The sequence below is a fragment of the Moschus berezovskii genome, chromosome 14, assembly GCF_049115385.1.
Source record: "Moschus berezovskii isolate FMDL1 chromosome 14, NW_MosBer_1.0, whole genome shotgun sequence".
NCBI classification, from domain to species: Eukaryota; Metazoa; Chordata; class Mammalia; order Artiodactyla; family Moschidae; genus Moschus; species Moschus berezovskii.
Genome location: NC_142473.1, coordinates 53,911,024 through 53,929,881, shown reverse-complemented (window position 1 = coordinate 53,929,881; position 18,858 = coordinate 53,911,024). Strand labels below are relative to the sequence as shown.

The 18,858-nt window shown below is 40.2% G+C and overlaps 1 protein-coding gene and 1 pseudogene across 1 annotated transcript; one reads left to right on the top strand and one right to left on the bottom strand.

Moving 5' to 3' along the window:
- Window positions 1–6,570: 6,570 nt before the first annotated feature.
- Window positions 6,571–7,432, top strand: LOC129553980 (olfactory receptor 51A7-like; annotated as a pseudogene).
- Window positions 7,433–13,110: 5,678 nt separating this feature from the next.
- On the bottom strand, window positions 13,111–14,079 carry OR51S1 (olfactory receptor family 51 subfamily S member 1). The gene has a single exon (XM_055422644.2). It carries the CDS (start codon window positions 14,077–14,079, stop codon window positions 13,111–13,113), a length of 969 nt encoding a protein of 322 aa, XP_055278619.2.
- Window positions 14,080–18,858: the final 4,779 nt, after the last annotated feature.

Here is an 18,858-nt window from a genome sequence, read left to right as displayed (position 1 = left end):
TCAAGCTATGTTTGGGACAGTGTTGATGGCTGAAAAGATTAGGGTCTGTAAGTGGGACAGGGTACATCTTTGTATTTGCATAAAGAACAGTTGAAAAAAATGATATTATCAAGAGTAGCTCATTTATTTAGTTACCTGAATTAGGTTGGAAGCTTGTCAATGAAAATCTCAGACATGGAACTTTGGATATGACCCATTTTGAAGGGACTCATTGAGTAAGAATGGACAAGGGGTTATCCTTTTTCTCTCTGCCTCTGAATTCATTCGCCCACAAAGGTAGACTGTCAGCTGCCCCACTGGGGCTTCTCTGGTGTAGAGTTGTTAAAAGGAGAGTCACCCAAGGTGTCAGTGATGCTGATGCCAGGGGTGTGAGCAGGGCCAAGTCTAAATGGCAGACATAAGAACCTAGTTTCAAGTCACCAATCTAAGGGCATTCACAGAGAAGCCAAGAACGATGGGAAAAGAACTTGGAAGAGGGAGAAAAGAGCAAAATCTGTGGCTATTCTGATCTGGATCAGTAGCAATTGCATGAAAGGATGTGAGGCTTTCAATTCAGTACAGTCCAGTTCAGTCGCTCAGTTGTGTCCAACTCTTTGCCACCCCATGAATCACAGCACACCAGACCTCCCTGTCCATCACCAACTCCCTGAGTTCACTCAAACTCATGTCCATCAGGTTAGTGATGCCATCCAGCCATCTCATTCTCTGTCGTCCCCATCTCTTCCCGACCCCCAATCACTCCAAGCATCAGAGTCTTTTCCAGTGAGTCAACTCGTCGCATGAGGTGGCCAAAGTATTGGAGTTTCAGCTTTAGTATCAGTCCTTCCAATGAACACCCAGGATTGATCTCCTTTAGAATGGACTGGTTGGATCTCCTTGCAGTCCAAGGGACTCTCAAGAGTCTTCTCCAGCACCACAGTTCAAAAGCATCAATTCTTCGGCGATCAGCCTTCTTCACAGTCCAACTCTCACATCCATACATGACCACTGGAAAAACCATAGCCTTGACTAGACGGACCTTGGTTGGCAAAGTAATGTCTCTGCTTTTTAATATGCTATCTAGGTTGGTCATAACTTTCCTTCCAAGGAGTAAGTGTCTTTTAATTTCCTGGCTGAAATCAGCATCTGCAGTGATTTTGGAGGTACCCAAAATAAAGTCTGATACTGTTTCCACTGTTTCCCCATCTATTTGCCATAAAGTGATGGGACCAGATGCCATGATCTTAGTTTTCTGAATGTTGAGCTTCAAGCCAATGTTTTCACTCTCCTCTTTCACTTTCATCAAGAGGCTTTTGAGTTCTTCTTCACTTTCTGCCATAAGGGTGTGGTCATCTGCATATCTGAGGCTACTGATATTTCTCCTGGCAATCTTGATTCCAGCTTGTGCTTCTTCCAGCCCAGTGTTCCTCATGATGTACTCTGCATATAAGTTAATAAGCAGGGTGACAATATACAACCTTGATGTACTCTTTTTACTATTTGGAACCAGTCTGTGGTTCCATGTCCAGTTCTAACTGTTGCTTCCTGACGGGCATACAGGTTTCTCAAGAGGCAGGTCAGGTGGTCTGGTATTCCCATCTCTTTCAGAATTTTCCACAGTTTATTGTGATCCACACAGTCAAAGGCTTTGGCATAGTCAATGAAGCAGAAATAGATGTTTTTCTGGAACTCTCTTGCTTTCAACATGATCCAGCGGATGTTGGCAATTTGATCTCTGGTGCCTCTGCCTTTTCTAAAACCTGCTTGAACATCTGGAAGTTCACGGTTCACATATTGCTGAAGCCTGGCTTGGAGAATTTTGAGCATGACTTTACTAGCATGTGAGATGAGTGCAATTGTGTGGTAGTTTGAGCATTCTTTGGCATTGCCTTTCTTTGGGATTGGAATGAAGACTGACCTTTCCCAGTCCTGTGGCCACTGCTGAGTTTTCCAGATTTGCTGGCATATTGAGTGCAGCACTTTTACAGCATCATCTTTCAGGATTTGAAATAGCTCATTTGGAATTCCTTCACCTCCACTAGCTTTGTTCGTAGTGATGCTCTCTAAGGCCCACTTAATTTCACATTCCAAGATATCTGGCTCCAGGTGAGTGATCACAGCATCATGATTATCTTGGTCGTGAAGATCTTTATGTACAGTTCTTCTGTGTATTCTCGCCAACTCTTCTTAATATCTTCTGCTTCTGTTAGGTCCATACCATTTCTGTCCTTTATCGAGCCCATCTTTGCATGAAACGTTCCCTTGATATCTCTAATTTTCTTGAAGAGATCTCCTGTTTTTTCTATTCTGTTGTTTTACTCTATTTCTTTGCATCGATCGCTGAGGAAGTCTTTCTTATTCTCCTTGCTATTCTTTGGAACTCTGCATTCAGATGCTTATATCTTTCCTTTTGTCCTTTGCTTTTCGCTTCTCTTTTTTTCACAGCCATTTGTAAGGCCTCCTCAGAAAGCCAGTTTGCTTTTTTGCATTTCTTTTCCATGGGGATGGTCTTGGTCCCTGTCTCCTGTTCAATGTCACGAACCTCCGTCCAGAGTTCATCAGGCACTCTATCTATCAGATCTAGTCCCTTAAATCTATGTCTCACTTCCACTGTATAATCATAAGGGATTTGAGTTAGGTCATATCTGAGTGGTCTAGTGGTTTGCCCTACTTTCTTCAATTTAAGTCTGAATTTGGCAATAAAGAGTTCATGATCTGAGCCACAGTCAGCTCCTGGTCTTGTTTTTGCTAACTGTATACAGCTTCTCCATCTTTGGCTGCAAAGAATATAATCAGTCTGATTTTGGTGTTGACCATCTGGTGATGTCCATGTGTAGAGTCTTCTCTTGTGTTGTTGGAAGAGGGTGTTTGCTATGACCAGTGCATTCTCTTGGCAAAACTCGATTAGCCTTTGCCCTGCTTCATTCCGTGCTCCAAGGCCAAATTTGCCTGTTACTCCAGGTGTTTCTTGACTTCCTACTTTTGCATTCCAGTCCCCTATAATGAAAAGGACATCTTTTTTGGGTGTTAGTTCTAAAAGGTCTTGTAGGTCTTCATAGAACCATTTAACTTTGGCTTCTTCAGCATTACTGGTTGGGGCATAGGCTTGGATTACTGTAATATTGAGTGGTTTGCCTTGGAAACGAACAGAAATCATTCTGTCGTTTTTAAGATTGCATCCAAGTACTGCATTTCGGACTCTTTTGTTGACCATGATGGCTACTCCATTTATTCTAAGGGCTTCCTGCCCACAGTAGTAGATATAATGGTCATCTGAGTTAAATTTACCCATTCCAGTCTATTTTAGTTCACTGATTCCTAGAATGTCGACGTTCACTCTTGCCAAGTCCTCTTTGACCACTTCCAATTTGCCTTGATTCATGGACCTAACATTCCAGGTTCCTATGCAATATTGCTCTTTACAGCATCGGACCTTGCTTCTATCACCAGTCACATCCACAACTGGGTATTTGTTTTGCTTTGGCTCCATCGCTTCATTCTTTCTGGAGTTATTTCTCCACTGATCTCCAGTAGCATACTGTGCACCTACCGACCTGGGGAATTCCTCATTCAGTATCCTATCATTTTGCCTTTTGATACTGTTCATGGGGTTCTCAAGGCAAGTATACTGAAGTGGTTTGCCATTCCCTTCTCCAGTGGACCACATTCTGTCAGACCTCTCCACCTTGACCCTTCCGTCTTGCGTGGCCCCACATGGCATGGCTTATTTTCATTGAGTTAGACAGGGCTGTGCTCCATATGATCAGCTCAACTGGTTTTCTGTGATTATGATTTCAGTGTGTCTGCCCTCTGATGCCCCCTCGCAATACCTACCACCTTATTTGGATTTCTCTTACCTTGGTCGTGGAATATCTCTTCACAGCTGCTCCAGCAAAGCGCAGCCGCTGTACCTTACCTTGGGCGTGGGGTAGCTCCTCTCGGCCACACTTCTGCGGGTGGTCGGTTGCGCTGGAGCCAGCGTCTCTCGTGTCTCACATCTGTGAGGCTTTAGGCAACAACAAATAACTATTGTGATGTGTTCCGCATGCCAATGGAACATTAACCACATCTGAAAGGCTGAGACACAATGCATACTCAGGACTGTGGTAGATCAATTTTATATTTTCATATACATGTTCCATGAACAATAATGTAAGATTTAGGTCTCCTTTAACTCCTGTTACTATAGCATCTGTGGTTTTTTTGAGTATGTGACCATTGTCCACATCCATGATGTTATAGCTTTTCCAGATTGCAATATATTCCCAATTTAGTGTTCAGTGCTGTTCAGTGACTCAGTCATGTCCGACTCTTTGTGACCTCATGAACTGCAGCATGCCAGGCCTCCTTGTCCATCACCAACACCCGCAGTTCAACCAAACCCATGTCCATTGAGTCAGTGATGCTGTCCAACCACCTCATCCTCTGTCGTCCCCTTCTCCTCCTGCCTTCAATCTTCCCCAGCATCAGGGTCTTTTCCAATGAGTCAGCTCTTCGCATCAGGTGGCCAGAGTATTGGAGTTTCAACTTCACCATCAGTCCTTCCAATGAACACCCAGGACTGATCTCCTTTAGGATCATCCTTCAAGATGGACTGGTTGGATCTCCTTGCAGTCCAAGGGACTCTCAAGAGTCTTCTCCAGCACCACAGTTCAAAAGCATTGATTCTTTGGTGCTCAGCTTTCTTTATAGTCTAACTCTCGCATCCATATATGACTACTGGAAAAACCATAGTCTTGACCAGATGGAGCTTTGTTGGCAAAGTAATGTCTCTGTTTTTTAATATGCTATCTAGGTTGGTCATAACTTTCCTTCCAAGGTGTAAGCATCTTTTAATTTCATGGCTGCAGTCACCATCTGCAGTGATTTTGGAACCCCCCAAAAATAAAATCAGCCACTGTTTCCATTGTTTCCCCATCTATTTGCCATGAAGTGATGGGACCAGATTCCATGATCTTAGTTTTCTGAATGATGAGCTTCAAGCCAATATTTTCACTCTCCTCTTTCACTTTCATCAAGAGGCTCTTTTTTTTTCCACTTTCTGCCATAAGGGTGGTGTCGTCTGCATATCTGAGGTTATTGATATTTCTCCCAGCAATCTTGATTCCAGCTTGTGCTTCTTCCAGCCCAGCATTCCTCATGATGTACTCTGCATATAAGTTAAATAAGCAGGGTGACAATATACAGCCTTGACGTACTCCTTTTCCTATTTGGAACCAGTCTGTTGTTCCATGTCCAGTTCTAACTGTTGCTTCCTGACATGCATACTGGTTTTTCAAGGCAGGTCAGGTGGTATGGTAATCCCATCTCTTTCAGAATTTTCCACAATTTAATTTACTTGATGCATAAACCTCCAAACGTGGTGGCTTAATAAAAAAGAAAAGTTGTTAAAGCACTCTACTACTTCTGAAAACAGGTTTCCTAGATGGCTCTAGTGGTAAAGAATGCACCTACCAATGAAAGAGACAGAAGACACTTGGGTTCAGTCCTTGGATTGGGAAGATCCTCTGGAGAATGTTGGGGTCCTTTAATGGACCGAGTCCTGGTGGTCTGGAGGTGACGATAATAAAGTGAAAGAGAGAAAGAGGCTGATACTCCCTGGTTTATGCAGAAAACCAACCAAATCCTTGATATAGGACTTGCGTCTCTCATGAAGGCACCAGGCACCCTCTCGAGGGTGGGGGTGAAGGCACATTGCATCTTCTCGAGAGAGTCTTAGAAGCCTGGGCAGGAGAGTGATCAAGACGAGTCTCTATGCTCCAAGGAATCAGCTGAAGAGAGAAAGAGAGAGAGAGAATGAAAGAAGGAAATAAATAAATAAATAAAGACATGGGGACCCAAGCTCTGATGGAGCAAAGGTGATTTAATGATTTCTCTGAGTATATAAAGGCTGTGGTACAAGAAATTTCTTTCAACAATGATAAAGATCAGAAAACCAAATGTACAGTAGCTGTTACCAAGGGAACCAGGGGCTAATAATAGTCACAAGGTCAGGAGACAATCCATATCTCAAGAAAGAGGATCAAGACTAAGCAGTTTTGTCCTAAAGAGAATGTTTACTAAACAAGATTCAAGCCTGTCTCACACAATGACCTCAGTTCCTGGGAGCAGCGTGCTGCTCTGCTTGAAAAGAAACAAAGGACTTGTGAGAAACAGCAGGTAGGAATCCTCCTGTTAAACATTCCCCGACAGGAGAAGGGCATGGTAATCCACTCCAGTATTCTTTCCCGGAGAATTCCATGGACAGAGGAACCTGGCATGCTACCGTTCATAGGGTTGCCAAGAGTTGGACACGACTTAGCATGCACACACACACTTCTATAGAGTTGTTTAGAAGTATATAAGGAATAAAGATAGACTTGAAGAGTGTAAAGGCCTTAGATAAAAATGAATCTATTTAAATTTACTCTTTATTTTTCTTTATATAGAAAAAATTATATAACATTGTTTCTTGATACATAAATGTGAACTGTGTTTAATTTAACTGACAACTAAAGTGAGTTTTGTTCAGTAAACATAACTAAGATAATAATACTGTGATTATTTATCTACCAGGAGCAGTATGTAAGAGACCTATTTATGATGCTTCCTCTCAATGCCTCAGAAGCTGCAGTCTTCACATTTCTGTTGATTGGGATCCCAGGGTTGAGGGTGTGCAGATTTGGATCTCCATCCCTATCTGCCTCATGTACTTCATGGCTATCCTGGGACACTGCACCATTCTATTTGTCATCAGGACAGAGCCTTCTCTGCATGAGCCCATGTACCATTTCCTCTCCCTGCCCAGGATTTCTGCTGATGCCTGCATTGCTCAGGAATTTTTCATCCATGGAATCACAGGCATGGAGTCCTTGGTACTCCTGATCATGTCTTCTGATTGCTTTATAGCCATTTGCAACTCCCTGAGATACAGCTCCATCCTTAGTAGCTCCAGAGTTTTGCACATTGGGTTAGCATTTGCTTTTAAAACCATTCTCCTAGTTCTTCTTTCACTTTAAAGAGACTCAAATACTGCAATAAATGCCTGCTATCCCACTCCTACTGTCTCCACCAGGGCGTCATGAAGCTGGTGTGCTCTGACAATAGAGTTAACTTCTACTACAGTCTGTTTGTTTTACTCTGTATGATGTCAGACAGTATGTTAATTGTTGTCTCCTATGTGTTTATTCTGAAGACTGTATTGGGTATTGCATCTCACAGGGAATGGCTTAAAGTTCTTAACACCTGTGTGTTACACATCTGGGCTGTGCTCATCTTCTATGTGCCCATCATCACCTTGGCTATCATGCACGGCTTTCCCAAGCATACGTCCCCTGTGGCTATGATTCTGATAGCTGATGCATTCTTGCTGGTACCACCCTTGATGAATCCCATCTTGTATTGTGTAAAAACTCAGCAGATGAGAATGAAGGTTCTGGAAAAATTGGAAAAACTGGGTCTGAAGTCTAAATGATGAGGCAAAGGTGGGAGTTCCATTTTCTCTACATCAAATTGTATTAGAAGTAGGACGTTTCTTTCAAATAGGAGATGCTTCCATTTACTTTAGAGTCCTTAATTACATTAGCTAATTAATTAAGTAATCAATTAATATCTATCAGGGATGTCACACACCACAGCTTTTTGATATTAAGGAAGAAGAGGCTTACAATTTATAAAGTAGGTAGTGATCCTGTTGTTGTTGTTGGGGAGACAGGACACCTATCCTCAGGTAAAAGAGTAAAGAAGTCATCTAACCTCAGAGAAGCTTGGAAGTAGGAGTTGAACTGTAATTGGGAGAATTCTGCAAGGTTCTAGACCATTTAGCACCTTCACATTTGTCTCTCAGCATTTGATTCCTCCTTGTGATTTACACTAAATCCTTTCCAATGTGACTAGGTTTGTCTAAGTAACTTTTCTTCCTTGCTAACCAAAGGGTGTTGCACTGACGTGCCTCAGCAGCATCTGGGAAATAAAAAGAATCATAGGGTCTCATCCTTCTTCAAGTCTACTATGTCACAATCTGTCTTTTAATAAGATTCTAGGTGGTTGGTATGTACATTAACGATTGAAAAATACAAAATACTTTCCTGGGATAATGTGAAAGGGAAACCTAGACAGTGTGTCTTTTGCTAAAGCCAGTTTGGAAGGAAAGTGTAGGAGGAAATCCTTGGGGCACAAAGGATGGAAACCTATATACATCATCAACATTCATACATCTCTGTCATTGATACACTGTGAATTTACACAAGGAAAGAGTTATGAATGATTCAAACTTAAAAGTCTCTTCAAGATGAAATACTTCATCCATTGTATATGCTTGGCAGGTGTATCTCAATTTGAACTAAAATAATAGTCTAAATGATAGGGTGTGGGTAAAATGGCTAGCATAAAGAAGTGTAATAAACATTAGAGAACAAATTATGGTTCCAGAAGTTCTTATTAATAGCTCTATCCCCATATGTGCTGTTGAGAGGAGAAAGAACATTTGAGTTCTTCCTGAAACTAATCATTCAAGTTGGTATGGAATGATTTTCAGAGATAGAACGGTGCTATGAATGGTAATAGCAACCACTGGAAACCAAAGATGTGACAGGATTGATGTGGGTGTGGCCAATGGTCAGGAGAGAGGGAGAGCCAGGAGAGAGCAGTTGAGGCCCTGCTGTGAAATGAGGAGCTCTTTGCTCCCATCTCTTAGTAAAGTAATAAACACATGGAGGCAGTCAGTGATTCTGCATTTAGCTCATCTACCACCAAGTTACAAAGGGCCATTCAAATGCTTTCAGTTGTTTCATGTATACAATGAGGTGGTGGTAGGAACTTAAAGAAACTTCCAACTGTAAAGTTCTTTATTCAGATTGAATATGCATATGAAGTTTAAATATAGTTATTTTAATTTCCATGATTAATTCTAAAAACTATCATTTATTGAATATTTTATATATTCAGACACTATGGTACAGAGACTTGATTGCATGAAATTCTTATTTACACCTGTTTTCAAACATGGAACAGCCAGTGCCAAATCACTGAGGAATAATGGACTGAGGATTTTAAGCCGGGCCAATGTGACTCCACCATTCTTTCTATCCAACATTCTACTCTCGGTAAAGAAATGGGGAGATGGAGGTAGGTGTTCCAGGGAGGAGGAAAGAGTGTGCTTTGGGGAAAAACAGTTTCTCAGAGACTCATCACTGTTCTTCAAGACCAAGCTGTTTCTCTGTTCAATAATTTTATTTATTTTTTAATTTAATTTTTTTATTCAATAATTTAAAAAGAGTATTTTGTAGCAGGGATTTTGAATTAAGGCAAATCTGAAAATAAATTCTGTGTAGTAACTAATTTTATAGACCTGGGGCATTCTTAAAATCTCACCCTCAGTATTCTCATTCAGGAAATTAAGAGCTACTGCTGCTGCTCAGTCGCTTCAGTCGTGCCCGACTCTGTGCGACCCCATAGACGGCAGCCCACCAGGCTCTGCCATCCCTGGGATTCTCCAGGCAAGAACACTGGAGTGGGTTGCCATTTCCTTCTCCAATGCATGAAAGTGAAAAGTGAAAGTAAAGTTGCTCAGTCATGTCCGACTCATCACAACCCCATGGACTGTAGCCTATCATGCTCCTCCGTCCGTGGGATTACCCAGGCAAGAGTACTGGAGTGGGTTGCCATTGCCTTCTGCATGAAATTGAGAGACTGACATCTAATTAGTTTATTAAGAGAATATATAGTATATCTTAAAAAATAGTTTGATAAAATATGAGGCTGTAACTGTTTCTGTATTCCTAGAATATGTTCTAATATATCACTGTGTATTCTTATCTTGTCACTAAATGGATTTTATCTGAAAATTTGATTTTTTCACTTTTCATTTAAAGTGTGTTCTTCTGTAATCACAAGTAACTAGGATGTTTCAACTGTTCAACATATTAAAGTAGGCAATTATTATTGTTTTAGTGAATGCTGAAAAAGCATTTAATAGGATTCATTCAGTTCAGTTCAGTTCAGTTCAGTTCAGTTGCTCAGTCGTGTCTGACTCTTGTGACCCCATGAATCAGAGCACGCCAGGCCTCCCTGTCCATCACCAACTCCCGGAGTTCACTCAAACTCATGTCCATCGAGTCGGTGATGCCATCCAGCCATCTCATTCTCTGTCGTCCCTGTCTCCTCCCACCCCCAATCCCTCCCAGCATCAGAGTCTTTTCCACTGAGTCAACTCATCACATGAGGTGGCCAAAGTATTGGAGTTTCATTAAGTAAGCTTATTAAAATGTTTTTAAAAATGCAACATAAATGAACTATTTAAGTGTTATAAAGTTTATTCAAAGATCTAGCAGTCAACCATCTAGCAGTGCCAGTAAGTGAAACACTAATGCCATTTAAATAAAATGAGAAACAACATTTTATGTTCACTCTTAAACTTTCATAACAGGTTTGGAGATTCCAATGAATTTAATAAAATAAGAAAATGAAATAATTTATATGAATATTAGGGGAACATTACCTATCATCTATTTTTACTTATGAATGCTATTAATAAATACAAATAAAATACAAAAATTTAAAAATGCTCCTAAAAGTTTATGATAATTTGGTAAAGTACATACTAATGCAAGGTAAAAACTATTTTTCTCAATCTAGCACTATATATATGGAGATAGAAAAGGCCAGTTATCTCAGGTGATTAGAGTTTGGTGCTAATAAAACCAAGGTCCTGGGTTCAGGACCTTGTGCAGGCCACAGAAAGTTTTCCTCCTTACCACCCAAGGTGATTACATGTTAAGGGCTTCCTAGGTGATGCTAGTGGTAAAGAACCCGCTTGCCAATGCAGGAGACAGGAGACATGAGTTTGATTCCTGGATGGGGAAGATTCCCTGGAGAAGGAAATGGCAACCCACTCCAGTATTCTTGCCTGGGGAAACCCATGGCGAGAGGAGCCTGGCAGGCTACAGTCCTTGAGCATGACTGAGAACACACACACACACACACGCCCACACACACACAGAGAGAAATGGGGTAATGTTTTATTTATAATAGCAACACAATCATACATTTTAAAAACTACATAGAAATAGATTTAAATAAAGTGAATAATTTTATTGAAAAGTGTAAAAATGTTCTTAATAAATGAAATACATAAATTGTTGGATGTGGAAACTTATCATGAATGCTGATTTGGTTATATTTAATCTACTAAAAATGTAATTCTTGTTAGAATTTCAGAGTTTTTAATCGCTTTTGAAAGAGGATCACTTTATACCTCATATTAACCAAATCACATTATGCAGCTGGTCTAATAGATCAGTGATATGTGAATATATATGACACATATATTGTTGTTCAGTTGCTCAATTTTGTCTGACACTGTGACCCCATGGACTGCAGCACACCAGGCCTCCCTGTCCATCACCAACTCCTGGAGTTTGCTCAAACTCATGTCCATTGAATCGATGATGCCATCCAACCATCTCATCCTCTGTCACGCCCTTCTCCTCCTGCCTTTAGTCTTTCCAAGCATCAGAGTCTTTTCAAAGAGTCAGCTCTTTGCATCAGGTGGCCAAAGTACTGGAGCTTCAGCGTCAGTCCTTCCAATGAATATTCAGGGTTGATTTCCTTTAGAATTGACTGGTTTGACCTCCTTTGCTGTCCAAGGGACTCTCAAGAGTCTTCTCTGGCACCACGGTTTGAAAGCATCCATTCTTCAGTGCTCAGCTTTCTTGATGGTCCAACTCTCACATCTGCATATGACTACTGGAAAAACAATAGCTTTGACTATATGGACCCTTGTCAGCAAAGTGGTGTCTCTGCTTTTTAATACGCTGTCTAGGTTTGCCATAGCTTTTCTTCCAAGGAGCAAGCGTCTTTTAATTTCATGGCTGCAGTCACTATCTGCAGTGATTTTGGAACCCAAGGAAAGAAAGTCTCTCACTGTTTCCATTGTTTCCCCATCTATTTGCCATGAAGTGAAGGGACCAGATGCCAAGATCTTCATTTATTGAATGTGCAGTTTTAAGCCAGCTTTTTCACCTATATATCATACTCCATAAGAAGATTTCTAAAGCAAAGTCCATATCCATACACACACCTAAAATATGACACATATGCTGCTTAGACAGTCATGTCTGAGTCTTTACAACCCCATGGACTGTAGTCTGCTAAGCTCCTCTATTCATGGGATTCTCCAGGCAAGAATACTGGAGTGGGTTGCCATTCCCTTCACCAGGGAATATTCCCAATCCAGGGATCGAACCAGGTCTCCTGCACTACAGGTAGATTCTTTACCATCTGAGTCACCAGGGAAGCCAACAATATGACACACATAGTTTTTTATTTCAGTGAGAAAAAGAGAATGTATTTAATAGATGATGCTACCACGAGTACATAATTACCTTGTTAACATAACATTGGACTTAGAAAGAAAAGTCATTATAACAGTTCTTTTTAAAAAAGGCTTAAGAGAATATGTGCAGAACAGGTTAAAGACACTTGTTTTAAAAACAACACATGAAAAACAAAAATTATGAAGATATATAAAAGTGGATTTGATTATGTAAAACTGTATTTACTCGAGATTTGGTTGCTTAAATAATGAAAAAGGCAAATACTATATTGGCAAATGTATAAAAAGGATTTTTTATAAAGGATTTCTTGCACATTTGTTTTTAAAACCATAAACAATCCAGTAGAAAAATGGATGAAGGCTTTTTGAAGAGACTATTTATTCATAGAGGAAGAAACAAAATAGCCTACAGATATGTGAAAGACACTGTTTCTATTAGGAAAATCTGATGTAAAGTAAAATTCACCACTAATAAAATTGATGAAAATTTAAGAATAATGGTAACAGGGAATTCTGGTGGACATGCAGAATACGCACACTCCTAACACACCTGAATGGTTGTGACAAGACTTAGATTCTGACTCTTTCTGGGCCATGGATGTGATGTTCATAGGGGCTCATAATAGACCACTCCCCTTCTCTAGGGCTCATAAACTTTCATCAATAGGCACATGAACACTTCAAGGGACAGAAATACATATCTGTGTACAAGCACTTTTGTGTACCTGAATGACATTTTATGCATGATGAACCGAGTTCTCAGTCATGGAAACTTTTGTGTCAGGTAACCACCAAATATGGAGGAAACATCCTTCTCACTAAGCACAACCCACCTTCCCGGGCTGCAATCTCTTGTGGATTCTCTCTCTAATCTCTTTCATCTTGACACTATAGAGAATAGGGTTTATCAACGGGGGAAGCAGGAAGTGGACATAGGAGAGAAGAGTATGGGCAGGCTGAGGGATTGGCATCCTGAGACGATCAATGAGAGCCAGGAGGACCATTGGCATATAGAAGAGAAGCACAGCAGAGAGGTGGGCAGCACAGGTTTGGCCAGCCTTCCAGCGATCCTCACTGGATCCCAAACCTTGCAGCACCCTGCCAATTAGGCCATAGGAGAAGAAAATAAGCAGAGGATCCAAGCCCATGGCAGACAGGACCACAAAGAGGCTATAGACCGCTCCCCCACCTCCGGGGCAGGCCAAACGGGCCATATCCGGGTGCAAGCAGTAAGAATGGGTCAGGACCTGTGGACGGCAGTAAGGCATGTGGGCCAGGAGGAATGGCAGGGGCAGGTGGAGACCCAGGCATCGGAAAGCAATGGCCACACAGATCTTGCTGATAACACCATTGGTGAGGAGTGTTGGGTAGTGGAGAGGGCGGCAAATGGCCAGTGCCCGATCCAAGGCCATGGCGAGTAAGACAGAGGACTCCATGACAGAAAAGACATGGACAAAGAACATCTGGAGGAGGCAGGCTGAGGCAGAGACAGCATGAGTGTTTGCAAAGGCAAGACCCAGCAGGGTGGGCATCAGGGCTGTGGCCAAGCCAACATCAGACATGCTGAGCAGGAAGAGGAAGAAGTACATTGGGCGGTGCAGTGTGGGCTCCAGGGCAATGATCCAGAGGATAGCACCATTGCCCAGGGCAGACAGAAGGTAGACAGTGATGAGGGGTACTGCCCACCAGGAGGGTACAGCCGACAGGCCTGGCAGACCCACCAACAGGAAGGTGGGGGCCATCGAAGTGCTGGTATTGGGAGCTGAGTGGGTGAGGAATGTTGACATACTTCAGGATCCCACTTTGAACTCTGGAAACTGAAAACTGATTAGAAAGATTTATTTAACCTTATGACAAATTTGCATAAGGCTTTCTAAAACTGCCTACCCACTCCCTCTCCTGCCCCAGGCACACATACACAGACTCATTCTAGTATCCTGCCACAGTCATCCCTTGCCTTAGAGCGCTTTCTATAGCTGTCTACAAAGATTCTCTCTTTAAATTATTTTCCCATTTTCCTCAACCCTGTTTTTCACTGTAAGCTTTTTTCCTAATTTGCTCCCCCCTTTAACATAAAACACCCATAAAGGGGTCTATACGCCTATGAGCATGTTTTCTTTTTTTCTTTTTAAGTGTATTTGGTTATGTAGGATCTTAGTTGCAGCATGCAAACTAAGTTGCAGCATGTGAGATCTAGTTCCCTGACCAGGGATTGAACCCCAGGCTCCCTGCATTGTGAGAATGGCGCGTTAGCCACTGGACCACCAGGGAAGTCCCTAAACATGTTTTCTACTTCTCCCAGTCCCAGGCAATCTAACTTCTGTGCTGCCTTAACACACATTTCAATTCACTTTAACTGCTCTCATTAGTCATCCATTACTCCTTTATTACTAAATCTAGGGGCACTTACATTTCCTAAACTGATGTATTTCTCAATGAGCTTTGGCTCTTATGAAACAGTTTCTCCATCTCTTTTTAATTCTACCTCTCAGAATTTATATTCTTAGTTCTCCATGCCCTTTCCCATCCAATTTATACACTGGTATTTTTGAGAATCTTTATTTTGCTATTTCCTTTTTCCTCAGCGACATTCCTCTTGACTTCAACTAAACTTTATAAATTGATGAATCATAAATATATCCCCAGATGATTCTATATTTAGCTCACCCAAATCTCTACTTGGATGTCATAAGCATTTTAAATTCAAATAATCCAAATCAGACCTTAACAAATGTATTCATGTACAAAATATTAAATTATACTTGGCTCTTATACTGCAAACAAAAAATCAACTCAAAAAGCTTTAAAGATTTAAACATAAGACCTGGAACTGCTAGATGAAAATATAAGGGAAAAGCTTCATGACATAGGAATTGGTGATAATTTCTTGAGTATGACACTAAAAGCACATGTGACAAAAGCAAAATTCGAAAAGCGACATCATATCAACTGAAAAACTTCCGTATAGTAAAGGAAACAATCAATGGAGTAAAAAGGTAACCTACAAAAGGGAAGAGGATATTTTTAAACCATATATCTGATATATCTAATAGCTAAAATACATAAAGAGTTTCTACAGCTCAATAGAAAAAAAGGAATAACTCCATTTTAAAAACGGGAAATGAATTGACTAGGCATTTCTCCCAAGATTACATACAAATGGTCAACAGGTACATGGAAAGATACTCAACATTAGTAATAATCAAGGAAATGCAAATAAAATCTTAGTTATATAATAACCTCACACCTGTTAGGATGACTATAATTTTTTTTTTTAAAGATAGGAGTTGGCAAGGATATGAAGAAATTGAAACCCTTGTACACTGTTACTGGGAATGTGAAATGGTGCAGTCACCAAGGGAAATAGTACAGTGTTCCTCAAAAAATTAAAAATGGAATTGGTAAACGATCCATAAATCGGTTTGGGGGTATACATTCAAAAACATTGAGATCAGAATCTCAAAGGATATCTGCACCCCCATGTTCCTTGGAGCACTATTCACAATAGTCAATATATGGAAACAACCTAAATGTCAATCAGTGGATAAAAGAATAAAGAAAATATGGTAAACACACAAGGAAGGCTGTTTCTATTGTTGTTATTTAGTCACTGAGCCGTGACTGATGTTTTGCGAACCCATGGACTGTAGCCTGCCAGGTTCCTATGTCCATGGGATTTCCCAGGCAAGAATACTGGAGCAGGTAACCATTTCCTTCTTCAGGGGATTTTCTTGCTGCAGGGATGGAACCTTGTGTCTCCTGCATTAGCAGGCAGATTTTTTTTTCTTTTTTTAACCATTGAGTCACTAGGGAAGCCCACAAGGAAGGTTATTCAGCCTTAAGAATGAACGAAAATGTATATGGCAATCCATGTTGCCATATACAACAACATGGATGGACCTAGAGACAGTATGCTAAGTGAAACAAGCCTGTCATAGAAGGACAAATACCTCATGTTTCTACTTATATGAAGTAAATAAATAGTCAAACTCATAGAAACAAAGAGGAGAATGGTGGTTGCTGGAAGAGGGGGAAAATTCTGTTTAATGAATAAAAAGTTTCAGTTATACAAGATGAAAGGTTCTAGAAACCTTCTGTACAACATTGTGCCTAGAGGTATCAACTTAAAATTTTAAGAGGTTAGATGTCATGATTCATCTTAAAAAATTTCACAGCAAAAAAAAAAAAAATCTAATATAACCATGGTATTTTATATGAGGTTAAAAGATTAGGGAAACAATGGAACAGAGCATCCCTAAATGGAACAATATTTTCAGCTTACATTACTGAATGAAGTTTAGAATTTGAAAAACATTAAAAAACTACAAATAAATAAGACAGATGAGTAATCTAATATCAAATTTGGCAAAATATGATTTTTTTCTTATAAGTACAAATACTGAAAAAATATACAATAAAATCAGCCCCAACAGTCACAAAAATAATACATATTTTCAAAATAATAAAACTTTTCCTACCTACCACATGGAGTAAATCATAAAATCTGATAAAATTACATTCTGGTAAAGATTAAGGGCCTTGCTTTTAATCAAGGCTGCAAGACTATAAAAGTGTGTAGCCCTTTTGGGAGCAATTTGGCAGAACTCATTAAAACAAGAACCTTATTTGGCAGTTCTAGTTTTTGATATATTAACCAGACAGAATGGTTCTCATATGCATAAAGAGGCATAAAAAAGATTTTTGTATGCAGAAGGAGAAAAGAAGTAGAGTTCTTTATAATTCTTCAATTAATTAGCTCCGATAACTAATCAGGGAGATGGTCATGATGAGTAATAATCTTAATAGTTAAGAATGAAAATATATTGTGGAGTTAAAAAATTTATAATGATTTCCATACAATGGCATCAGTTTAAAACCCTCTTAGAGTACACTGTCTCCCGGATAGCTACATTTGTACTTAAATGCCTAGAAGCCCTGGAAGGATTTGCATTCAATTGATTTGATTAGAGTAGCAATGGCTGTGAAAAAGGGACTAATTCTGGATCGAGGATAGGAATTCAAAGATGACTTTGGCCTTAAGCTTAATACTTTATTTTTTTCAGAAAGATAGATTCTTGTATCAAATAAGTAACTGTCAATTACACAGTAAGCTCCATTGTTTCATATCAAATATTTCTCCCTAATCCAATTCATTCACTCATCAACAATGCTGTGGTCTTTGCTGAGGTTTATATTTGCATTATCTCAATTGTTTTCCCTACTACTAATTCTTCTTCTTTTTAATCCTTCCACCATACAGATCCCACAGTGTTATTTCCAATTTGCTGTCTGATAATGTGGCTGTGATGTCTTTACTCAAATCTATCCGGTTTTCTACTGCTTTAAAACAAGAGTCCATAACCCCTTTACCATCTGGCCCCCAACAACGTTTACTGTTTAATCCAATTCTATTCTATTTCTACTCATCTGTGTTAGCCTTCCAGCCCTACTGTGACTCCTCAGGTATGTCACTGACTTTCACACCTTCAAAAATGCAATATATAAGTGCAATTTTCTTCTCTCTCTCTGTATCATCATGCCTCATATATATCATGGAGTTCCAACACAGATACTGTTTCTCTCTCTCCTGAACCCCTGCTGACCACCTTTTCTCCCAGGACTGTAGCCTACCAGGCTTCTCTGTCTATGGAATTTTACTGGCAAGAATACTGGAGTAGGCTTCTGTCATTTTCTCCTCCAGGAGATCTTCACAACTAAGGAATCAAACCCACTTCTCTCGTGTCTCCTGCATTGGCAGGTGAATTCTTTACCACTGTGCCACCAATGCAGCCCTTCTATTAATAGTTTATATTAAGCTGCAAATAAATTTAATTCATAAGTCTTTTGTACTATTATTTTGCACTTCTGCAATTCTGTTTCTTTAAATTTTCTTCTGGATTTGATCACTCTGAAATGCCCATTTGACTTTATTATTCCATAATTATCACCTTTTTCAAAATCTCCCCATCCACTCCTCATGCAGATCTAAGTTTCTCCAAAATGTTATTCTTTCCTTCAGTGGAGTACTTTCTTCCCAACCTATTTCCAGTTCACACCTCCCCCTCCTGTTTCTTGGGTTCTCTGCCTCTCCATCCACTAGATGGAGCTTCCGAGTGTCAGGGCTTGCAATCAGGAGAATGAAGGTTCCTGCTATATACCATACATTTCACGGAACATCCCTGTTCATTAAAACAGTTCAGGTAATTGATTATGCTTGACAGATGTAAGGTAGAAATATGCTTGGGGCAGGTTTCTGTTGTGGGGATATTTAAGTCACCATATTTGGCAAATCCACTGAGGAATGAAAGTAAGAGAAAGTCGCTCAGTCGTGTTCGACTCTTTGCCACCCCATGGACTTTATATACAGTCCATGGAATTCTCCAAGCCAGAATACTAGAGTGGGAAGCCGTTCCCTTCTCCAGGGGATCTTCCCAACCCAGGGATTGAACCCAGGTCTCCCATATTGCAGGCGAATTCTTTACCAGCTGAACTTTTAGGAATTGTGAAAGTCTTCTCATACATACCTAACAAGTATACAGGAAGCACTTATGTCATCTCCCATTTAC

Bases quoted from the DNA above. Each gene is read 5' to 3' on its own strand.
- OR51S1 (XM_055422644.2), bottom strand. From the start codon at position 14,079: ATGTCAACATTCCTCACCCACTCAGCTCCCAATACCAGCACTTCGATG.